Source organism: Stegostoma tigrinum, chromosome 7 (genome assembly GCF_030684315.1).
Source record: "Stegostoma tigrinum isolate sSteTig4 chromosome 7, sSteTig4.hap1, whole genome shotgun sequence".
Lineage (NCBI taxonomy): Eukaryota > Metazoa > Chordata > Chondrichthyes > Orectolobiformes > Stegostomatidae > Stegostoma > Stegostoma tigrinum.
Genome location: NC_081360.1, coordinates 98,560,621 through 98,571,984, shown reverse-complemented (window position 1 = coordinate 98,571,984; position 11,364 = coordinate 98,560,621). Strand labels below are relative to the sequence as shown.

The window sequence follows — 11,364 nt, the reverse complement described above, 5'->3', positions numbered from 1 at the left end:
TTAAAAGTCCCCCAACCTTTAGGGCCACTATTTATTTTGCAAACATGGTAAGCTTTTTATCTTTAAAGTCTGATAGCACTCTGAACATTTCTACTTAGACACAGTTATACCACCTTCCTGACCAAGGGAGCATATGTTAAATGGGACGTTGGTGTTTTGAAGTGTTCTTCAGACACCGGTTAAACTTCCTTTGCAGGGTGGAACTCATTGAGTGCTTGGTGACAACTTAGAGAAGATGGTTCCATCAGTGTTTTTCAGTGTGGTTTCACTAACCCTTCAATCCAGCCTGGCACTCAGGCATATCCTTGTTTGCAGGAACCCAGACATTATGTTACAGGTCCTGGGATGGTGTTCAAACCTCCTTTACCGCAGCTCCAAACAAGACATAGAAACATTGGAAATAGGAGCAGGAGTAGACCACTCAGTCCTTCAAACCTGCTTCACCATTCAATATGATCATGGCTGATCATCCAACTCAGTACCATGTTCCCACTTTCTCTCTCATACTCTTTGACCCTGTTAGTCCTAAGAACTATGCCTAATTCCTTCTTAAAAATATTCAGTGATTCGCCTGAACCAATTTCTGTGGCAGAGGATTCCACAGGATCACCACTCTCTAGGTGAAGATGTTTCCCCTCATCTCAGTCCTAAATGGTCCACCCCATATCCTTAGACTGTGTGCCATTGTTCGGACCTCCCTGGTCATCAGGAACATCCTTCATGTGTTTACCCTGTCTAGCCCTGTTGGAATTTTATTGGTTCCTATTAGATCCTCCTCATTCTTCAAAACTCCAGTGAATATGCTCCTAACTGATACATCGTACATCAGTCCTGTCATCCCAGGAATCAGTGTGGTAAACCGTTCATGCACTCCCTCCACTGCCAGAACATCCTTCCTCATATAAGGAGACCAAAACTTCACTCAGTACATCGGGCGTGGTCTCATCAAGGCCCAGTACAATTACAGTAAGACATCCCTGCTCCCATACTTGAATTCCCTCACTATAAATGTCAACATGCCCTGTCTAGTCTTGCTAGAATATTACAATACTCCTCTCCCCCAACCACCAATTCTTGTAAACTTCTGCAAAAATAGCCCAAAACAACCCAGTCTCCCTTCATACATCAGTCCTGCCACCCCAAGATTCTCCCAAACATTAGGCATTGAGCAATGAATACAGCAACAAATCTTGAATATTTTGCAGAATGCTTCTTGTTTTATTGATCACTGCAGGCACTCCTTAGTACAGGTTGGCAAGGAAAAAGCTGAACAGCCCATTGCTCAGTGCTGGATTCGGCGGATAGACTGCAGCTGGTTGGTATGGGCCTGGGTGCTGTATTCATTGTAGCTCTTGAACTCACCGTTGTGCCTGTCTCTCTCAAAGATGTACTGGTAGCCTCTGTAACCTGGATACTGGTAGCCAACCCACCTGTAACAGTGATGTGCATTTAAATAAGAACCTGTTATGCCATGAAACGGCATCAAAGGAGCAGCATCAAACAAAATATGTTGACCATGAGTCACACAGGACAACATTGGCATCGGTCAAAAGTGAGGTCAAAAGTGACTGGTTATGAGAAATGGTGGAAAGGTTCAGTTAGGGTAGGGCTTAAGATGTTGGAAGGCCTGACCACCACTGGTAGAGTGATAAAAATCAGGAACTGCAGTAGCTGCCAGAAGCAGAGGAAATCAGACTTCGTGGAGGACTGAAGCGATGGAGCAGTGATAAAGAATGGTGTGGCGATGAAAGTGTAATTTGGTGCGGCACGGTGGCTCAGTGGCTAGCACTGCAGCCTCACAGTGCCACGGACCCGGGTTCAATTCCAGCCTTGGGTGACTGTCTGTGTGGAGTTTGCACATTCTCCCCGTGTCTGCCTGGGTTTTCTCCAGGTGCTCCGGTTTCCTCCCACAGCCAAAGATGTGCAGGCTAGGCGGATTGGCTATGCTAAATTGCCCATAGTGTCCAGGGGTGTGTGGGTTATATGGGGATGGGTCTGGGTGGGATGCTTCTAGGGGTGGTATGGACTTGTTGGGCCGAAGGGCCTGTTTCTACACTGTAGGGAATCTAATCTAATCTAATCTAATTGGCGCGTGCACCAAGACCATACTGTCCCCAATCTATTTTCATCTTCTGACACATTCTGAACAGTATTTGTCATCAAATGTATCATTCAATAGAGTTGCAGAAAGGATCAAAATTGTTGGGGGCTCTTGTCCAGTGGGACAAGGGGCCAACCAACTGATTGCAGAGAGGAAAGCCTCAGTGGTGGGGGAAGGTGGCTGGATGCTTAACAGAAATTAGTGTCAGCATGCCCCACGGAATACTTACGCTCCAGAGTTCACCTTGATGGAAGCAACCTCCTTATTACACCAGCCCATGGCCTGTAGAGAGGGGTAGTCATCGCACAACTCAAACTTACGGCCCTGGAAGTTCTCATTTTCATAAAGCGTGATCTTGCTGTCACTGTGATTCTGGAAACAGAGAGAAAAGGTGCAAGTGACTGTGTTGTAAATATGTACACAGCATCTCAGGTCTGTGGGACGGCAGCAAATGCATGCTAACTTTAAATGTTCTTGGTGTAGATGACAAAGTCCAGTTCTCTATCAGCATGGTGCATGTTGTGATGATGTTAACAGGACCATCTGAGATGCCTTGACTAGATTCACTAGCAGCAAACCATCTTCCTGGATATTCATTCTTCAGACCATAAAAAAAAACAGCAATAGGCCATTTGACACCTCAAACCCGCTTCACTATTCAATAGGATCATGGCTGATCTGACATTCATCAAGTCCATTTTCCTGCCTTTGCCTCATCGCCTTTGATTCCCTGACCGATTGAGAATCTATGTATCGCAGTCTTGAATTTGCACAAGGACTCTGTCTCCACAACTCTCTGTGGCAATGAGTTCCAAAGACTCCAACCCTCTACGAGAAGAAATTTCCCCCTCATCTCAGTTTTAATTTGGCACCCCTTTATATTGAGACTATTCCCTCTGGTCTTACACTCTTTCATGAAGGGAATCTTCCTTTCAGCATTTACCTTGCCAGATCTCTCAAGAATGCTGTATGTTTCAATGAGATCACTTCTCGTTCTCCTATCTTCCCTACAATCCCTCCATACTGGGCATCATCCTAGTGAACCTTCTCTGAACTGCCTCCAGTAAAACAATATCTTTCCTTAAATAAGGCAAGAAAAACGACTCATAGTGCGCCAGATGTGGTCTCACCAGCACCTTGTAGCTATTTTGCTTTATTAATCTGCCCAGAGATGTTGTTACACACCTCTAGAGAAGGTAGGGCTTGAACCCACACTGCCTGTTTCAGAAGTAGGGACACCATTTCGGTTGCACTAAGACTTTCCTACTCTTATACTCTAAACCCCTCGAAATAAAGGCCGTCATTCCATTCGCCTTCCTGATTACCTGCTAGCTTTCTGTGTTTGGTGCAGCTTTCTGCAGTTTTACTGCACTGAAATAATTTTCTGTTCTTTTGTTCTCCCTTCTAAAATGAACATCACGTTGCTCCACATTATACTCCTCTTGCCAACATTTTTCCCATTCACTTAACCCGTCGATATCTCTGTAAACTGTTTGTATGCCTCTCACAACCTGCCTTTCCACCTATCTTAGTGTCCTCTGCAAATTTGGTGACTGTACTTTCGCTTCCTTTGTCTCAGTCATTTGTGTATATTGTAAATGGTTGTGGGTTAGCTTTGGCTACTGATGGGGAAGGGTGACCGCACTAATTGTTCAGTTGGTATTAAATTCCCTCGCACTGCAGGGACTACAAGACCCATCAAGCAGGTCGTCTGTTCTAGGGTAGGGTAGGGTACTTCCCACAGGGGCAGAAGTCCCGCTCTTCCCCATTGTCTGGTGGCTGTAAGGCAGGCTTCTTTCTGGTGTTACAGCTGCCAAACAGTATTTCTTCTGGGGTATCTTGCCCAGCCAAAACCCCACCCCACATCCAACAAATAAACTTCCCATCCACCGCCATGTGATTCCGTCTCAAATGCAGCACATTCCAGGCCATGTGTTATCATCCATCTGGCTAATTCCAATCCACAAAACATATTCCAGGTTATATCATATCATACCATGTGAGATGTTCTACCCCATGTATGATCTCACATGTCACACATTTCAATAAGTGTTATTATACAGTATAGAAACAGGCTCTTCAGCCCATCGTGTCAATGCTGACCAGCAACTACCAAGCTACACTAATCCCATTCACGTGCACTTGGTCCACAGTCTGCTATGCCCTGGCATTTTAAGTGCCCGTCAAGATGCTTCTTAAATGTTGTGAGAGTACCTGCCTCCACCACCGTCTCAGCCAGCACATTCCATATTTCAAGATAACAAAGTGTGAGGCTGGATGAACACAGCAGGCCAAGCAGCATCTCAGGAGCACAAAAGCTGACGTTTCGGGCCTAGACCCTTCATCAGAGAGGGGGATGGGGAGAGTACCACTCTCTGGATGAGAAAAGTTTCCTCAGATCTCCTCTAAACCACTTACTCCTCACCTTAACGTCGTGCCTCTGGTGATAGACAGGTCAGCCGTAGGGAAGAGATTCTCACAGTTTGCTGTGTCTATACCTCTCATAATTTTGTATACCTCCGTCAGATAACCCCCTCTTCCCTCCTCTGCTCCAAGGAAAACAATCCCAGCCTATCCAATCTCTTGTTATAACTGAGACTTTCCATGGCAGGCAACATCCTGGAGTCAGCGACAACATAGTGTGGAGGTGGAGGAACACAGCAGGCCAGGCAGCAACTTTCCTGCTCCTCTGATGCTGCCTGGCCTGCTGTGTTCCTCCACCTCCACACTGTGTTATCCCTGACTCCAGCATCTGCAGTTATTAGTATCTCTGAACATCCTGGTGAATCTCCTCTGCACCATGTCCAGTGCAATCACATCGCCCCGATCGTGTGGTGACCAGAACTGCACACAGTACACCATCAGGGACCTAACCAACGTTCTGAAAGTTATAACAAAACTTACTTGTTCCTGTATTGTACTCCCTAACTAAAGAATGCAGGTATCCTATATGCATTCTTTATGTAAGACACTAAAGCCCATGAATTATACTTGTAACCCAGTCTGGACAGTAAGGGAGTGGTAAACATCAAAACACAGAAAATAGGAGCAGGAGCTGGCTATTCAACCCTTTGAACCTGCTTCCCCATTTTAATACCGTCATAACTGATCATCCAACTCAGTCCCCTGATTCCACTTTCTCTCCATACCCTTTAGCCCTAAGAACCATATTTAACTCCTTCTTAAAAACATTCAATGTTTTGGCCTCAACCACCGCCTGTGGCAGAGAATTCCACAGGGCCACCACTCTCTGGCTGAAGACATTTCTCCTCACACCAGTCCTACATAGCCTACACCCTATCCTTAAACTGTGACCCCTGGATCTGGACTCACGGGTCTTCTAGAGCATCTTTCCTGTATTTTTGAATTGATCTGATGTTATTACTGTCAGGTGTACCGAGGTACAGTGAAAAGTGTTGACTTACATGCCCAGAGGCAGATCGTACTCTACAAGTATTGCAGAGTAATAGAACAGAGTGCAGGACACAATGTTACAGTCGCTGAGAGGTGCAGAGAGAGATCAACTTGTGTAATCCGACTAGAATCTTACATGTAGGTTTCTATACAATCCCCCCTTATTCTTCTAAACTCCATTGAATATAGAACTAACTGATCCAATCCGTTTTCACACATTAGCACTACCATCCCATGGCTCAGCCTGGTAAACCTTCACTGTACCCCCACCGACATCCTTCCTCTGTTAAGTTGGGGAAATATACTCAACCCACTGAGTAACCTGATTCGTAATGAGCATGTTTGAGATTTAAATGCATGATCACCAAGAGGAACTAGCCCTTGGTTATTGTCTTCTTTTGATCATTGTAGGCTTGGAGGGGGGTGGTGTTAGGGAGCTGAATGGCCTACGAGAAAAAGAATTAAAGATTACAATAGACTTACGGCACACTTGATAGGGCGGAAGGAGAGCATGTGCTCTGTTCTGTAGCCACTGTTTCCACTCCAGGCATCCCAGTGTGGATAGTCACCTTTCTCCAGAATGAACTGCTGTCCCTGGAATTCTGGATACTCATATCCCACCCACCTGCAAGTGAGCGAAGGAGATAATAGAGTCAGTGATATTCCACAAGAACAGACGACATTTTATGAACCTGACATAGAGTCGGAGAGATGTGCAGCTTGGAAAAAAGCCTTCAGTCCAACTTGCCCATGCCGACCAGATATCCTGAATTAATCTAAGTCTCATTTGCCAGCATTTGGCCCATATCCCTCGAGACCCATATGCTAATGTGTGAAAACGGATTGGATCAGTTAGTTCTACATTCATATACCCATCCAGGTGCCTTTTAAGTGCTGTAATTGTACCAGCCTCCACCACTTCCTCACCAGCTTACCATAAGGGTACCCAGCTGTCCATGCCCAGTTTTCTCACCACTCTCACCCACTTTTTCCATTGGTGCCAACTCATGCCTGGATATGCTTCAACAGGCATGGCGTTCCTTCCAAAGTCAATCCCAGAGGAAGTTCTTCATTCCAAAGACTTCGCAGTGAATTTCAGCAGACACTTAGACCACTTGGGAAATCACAGCCAGGCCCAACACTGTCCACAACTTACATCTGTGCACTCACACTTGCTGGGATTTCATCAGCAGACAGTCAGGTGCCTGGCCAACATTTGTCCCTCTCCTCTTCACTAAACTCTGCCCCCAAGCACTGTCACATGTCCTGCACACTACAACAGAAACACAAACATAGGAGTACACCCAATTATGGAATGGCAACAGACCATTTAACCCCTTGAACTCCACTACCATTCAATAAGATAAAGGCTGACCTGATTATACCATTATCTCACCTACTCCTGATAAACTTTTACCCTCTTGCTTATCCGGTATCTATCTACCTCAGCCTTAAAAATATTCAGATTCTGCTTCCAGTGCCTTTTGAGTGAAACCCCAGACCTTCTGGGAGAAAATAGTTCTTGTTATCTCTGTTTCAAATGGGTAATCCTTTAATGAACAACCCTCTAATTAACCTCTATCCCGAGATTTTCCCACTAGAGGAAATATCCTTTCCAAATCCACCTTGCCAATGCCCCTCAGAATTTTATATGTTTCAATGACGTCACATTTCACTCTTGTGAATCCACCAGCTCCAAGCCTAGACTACCCATTTCCTCCTCATCGAATAACCGACCCATTCCAGGTATTTGTCCAGTAAACCTTCTGTGAATTGCTTCCAATACTTTCATATCCTTCATGAAATAGGGAGACCAACAGCGTACAAAGTACCACTCCGTCCACCTCCGACGCTCAGTAGCAGCAGTGTGTACAAGATGCACTGCAGAAATTCACCAAAGATCCTCAGACAGTGCCTTCCAAACCCACGACCACTTCCATCCGGAAGGGCAAGTGTAGCAGATACATGGGGACACCACCCCCACTGCAAGCTCTTCATCAAGCCAGTCACCATCCTGACTTGGAAATATATTGCCGTTCCTTCATTGTCACTGGGTCAAAATCCTGGAATTGGATAGCATTGTAGGTCAACCTACAGCAGGAGGACTGCAGCAGTTCAAGAAGGCAGCTCACCACCACCTTCTTTGTAACATATTCTCAAGGGCAACTAGGGATGGGCAAGAAATACTGGCCAGCCAGCAATGCCCACATCCCACAAATGAATCGAAAAAAAGAGGTAGTCTCACCAGTGCCTTATACAACTGAAGCATAATCTCCCTCATTTGTTCAATTGTCTTGGCAAAAACAACAACATCTCTCAATTATGTTACATTCTGACCTGCTATTTATCTGCAATTATCGATATTTTCTAACCAGCCTTCCCCAAGATGTTATTACACACCTCTGGAGCCCTCTTGTGGCACAGTGCTAATGTCTCTACCCCTGGACCAAGGGGCTCAGGTTCAAGTCCCACCTGCTCCAGCGGAGTGTAATAACATCTCTGAACAGGTTGATTAGGGCAAAAATAACTTAAACAAAATATGGGTGGCACAGCGGTTAGCACTGCTGCCTCACAGCGCCAGGGACCTGGGTTCGATTCCACCCTTGGGTGACTGTCTGTGTGGAGTTTGTATGTTCTCCCCGTGTCTGCATAGATTTCCTCCCACAGTCCAAAGATGTGCAGGTTAGATGGTTTGGCCATGCTAAATTACCCATAGTATCTAGGGTGGGAAATGCAGGGATGGGGTAGGGTGTGGGTCTCGATGGGCTACCCTTCAGAGGGTTAGTATGGTCTTGATGGGCCAAGTGGCCTGCTTCCATGCTGTAGGGATTCTATGAAACTAAAGAGGGACTTGAACCCAGGTCTCCTGACGTAGAGGTACGGATTGTGCTACAACAGCCTCTCTTTTACAACTGGTTTTAAGTTTAATAGAATCTTTAAGTTTGTTGGTTAACCATGGATAGAGGGTCCTTCCCTTGCAATTTTTTTTTCTCATTGGAAGGTCTGGCTTCACCTGGTAAACAGGCTTGCTGAAAGAAGACAGAGGGTGGTAGTTGATGGGAAATGTTCATCCTGGAGACCAGTTACTCGTGGTGTACCGCAAGGGTCGGTGTTGGGTCCACTGCTGTTTGTCATTTTTATAAATGACCTGGATGGATTAGTAAATTTGCAGATGACACTAAGGTCGGTGGAGTTGTGGATAGTGACGAAGGATGCTGTAGGTTGCAGAGAGACATAGATAAGCTGCAGAGCTGGGCTGAGAAGTGGCAAATGGAGTTTAATGCAGACAAGTGTGAGGTGATGCACTTTGGTAGGAGTAACCGGAAGGCAAAGTACAGGGCTAATGGTAAGATTCTTAGTAGTGTAGATGAGCAGAGAGATCTCGGTGTCCATGTACACAGATCCTTGAAAGTTGCCACCCAGGTTGACAGGGCTGTTAAAAAGGCATACAGTGTTTTAGCTTTTATTAATAGAGGGATCGAGTTCTGGAACCATGAAATTATGCTGCAGCTGTACAAAACTCTGGTGCGGCCGCACTTGGAGTATTGCGTACAGTTCTGGTCACCGCATTATAAGAAGGATGTGGAAGCTTTGGAAAGGGTGCAGAGGAGATTTACTAGAATGTTGCCTGGTATGGAGGGAAGGCCTTATGAGGAAAGGCTGAGGGACTTGAGGCTGTTTTCGTTAGAGAGAAGAAGGTTGAGAGGCGACTTAATCGAGACATATAAACTAATCAGAGGGTTAGATAGGGTGGCTAGGAAGAGCCTTTTTCCTTGGATGGTGATGGCGAGCACGAGGGGGCATAGCTTTAAATTGAGGGGTGAAAGATATAGGACAGATGTAGGAGGTAGTTTCTTTACTCAGAGAGTAGTAAGGGAATGGAACGCTTTGCCTGTAAAGGTAGTAGATTTGCCAACTTTAAGTACATCTAAGTCGTCACTGGACAAGCACATGGACGTACATGGAATAGTGTAGGTTAGATGGGCTTCATATTGGTATGACAGGTCATCACAACATCGAGGGCCGAAGGAACTGTACTGTGCTGTAATGTTCTATGTTCTATATAGCACCCTTCACAGCATCAGGGCATCTCAAAATGTTTCTCAAAGTGTTTTCAGTGCAAACACTATTCTATAGTAGGGACACACAGCAGTAACTTGGTGAACAGTGAGCTCCCAAATGCAGCAATGTCACAATGACCAGGTGGTATGTTTTAGCCACTTTGACTGGGAGTTAAGTATTGGCCCAGAAACCAGGCAGATTAATCCAGATAGATACACTACTCACTGTCTAAGTGATTAATTTAGGTTGTAAGCAATGACCAATGCAACAGTCCACTAGTAACAGCTTGGCAACTTGTAAATGCTCCATTTATGCCTACTGTCTGCTTCCTATCCACTCACCTCTACCATGTTAATATATCACCCTCAACTCCCTGAACCCTTTTCTTGAACGTTAACATTTTGTGTGACACTTCATTGAACAGTATTTTGGAAATCCAACCGTTCTGCTTTGATTGGTTCTACTTCACCTACCCTGGTTACATCATCAAAAAAATCTAATACTGTTTTTGGACATGATTTCTGTTCTATAAATGAATTTTTCTTGCTTATTCATTCATGGGATGAGGGTGTCACTGGCCAGGCCAGTGTTTACTGCCCATCCCTAATTGCCCAGAGGACATTTAAAAGCCAACCACATTGCTGTGGGCCTGGGGTCACGTGTCGGCCAGACCAAGTAAGGATGGCAGTTTCCTTCCCTAAAAGGATGTTAGTGACCAAGATGCGTCTTTCAGATAATCAACAGTGCTTTCATGGTCATCATTACACTCTTAACTCCAAATTTTTTATTGATTTCAGATTCCACCATCTGGCCAAGGTGGGAATTGAACCCAGATCCCCAGAACATGACTGTATTGTTGGATTAATAGCCTTGCAATAGTACCACTAGGTCATTGCCTTTCCAGATATAGTGACCTGCTTTAACCATACTAAGCTTCTTTACTGATAGATCCAGCATTTTCCAAAAGATTGTTGACAGATCTGTAATCCTCTGTTCTCTATTTTCTCACTCTCTGCTTTTTTGAATAGCAGCATTACATTTGCTAACTTCCAAACGTTTGGGACTGTTCTAGACCCTAGGGAAATCACCCTCTTCCTTTTATTTAACTTGTGTATCTTTCACTGTGAAGATAAATACAAAATTATTTGTTCAATGTAAATAAAACAAAATGCTGCAGACACTGTAAATCTGAAACAAATACAGAAGGTGCAGGAGAAACTCAGCATGTCTAGCAGCATCTGGGGAGAGAGAGAAACAGTGTTCATATTCTGAGACTCTTCGTCAGCATTTATTCAATCCTATTCTCAGGGCAATTTCTCCTTATGCTCACACTAAATGTATGAACCATAAAACCCCTACAGTGTGGAATCAGGCCCTTTGGCCCAACAGGTCCACACTGGCACTCAGAACATCTCACCCAGACACATACTGCATAACCCATCTAATCTACACCCCCCCGATCACTATGGGCAATTTAGCATGGCCAATCCACCTAACCTGCACATCTTTGGACTGTGGGAGGAAACTGGAGCACCTAGAGGAAGCCCACACTGACATGGGGAGAGCATTACAAACTCCATAGAGACAGTTGCCTAAGGCTGGAATTGAACCCCGATCCCTGGCACTATGAGGTAGCAGTGCTAACCACTGAGCCACCATATCACCCCCAAAGCTCCTGAAGAGCCAATGTTTATTTAAACCTCTTTCTTGATTATTGTGTAGTTACAAAAGCTCTTACAATCTGTTTTTGTATTTGCTGATTAAATTACTCTCATACTCTACCTTTG

At 45.0% G+C, this 11,364-nt stretch overlaps 1 protein-coding gene across 2 annotated transcripts in view; it reads right to left on the bottom strand.

Annotated features, from left to right (window-relative positions):
• Positions 1–1,190: 1,190 nt before the first annotated feature.
• Positions 1,191–11,364, bottom strand: part of LOC125454259 (beta-crystallin A2) — a 127,384-nt gene continuing 117,210 nt past the window's right edge. For both annotated transcript variants that reach the window (XM_048534847.2, XM_048534848.2), the window contains 3 exons: positions 5,999–6,140; positions 2,331–2,473; positions 1,191–1,430 (listed from right to left, as the gene is read on the bottom strand). In XM_048534847.2, coding sequence (XP_048390804.2) covers positions 1,283–1,430; positions 2,331–2,473; positions 5,999–6,140 — 433 coding nt within the window. In that variant the 3' untranslated portion in view covers positions 1,191–1,282. The remainder of the gene's footprint in view (positions 1,431–2,330; positions 2,474–5,998; positions 6,141–11,364) is intronic.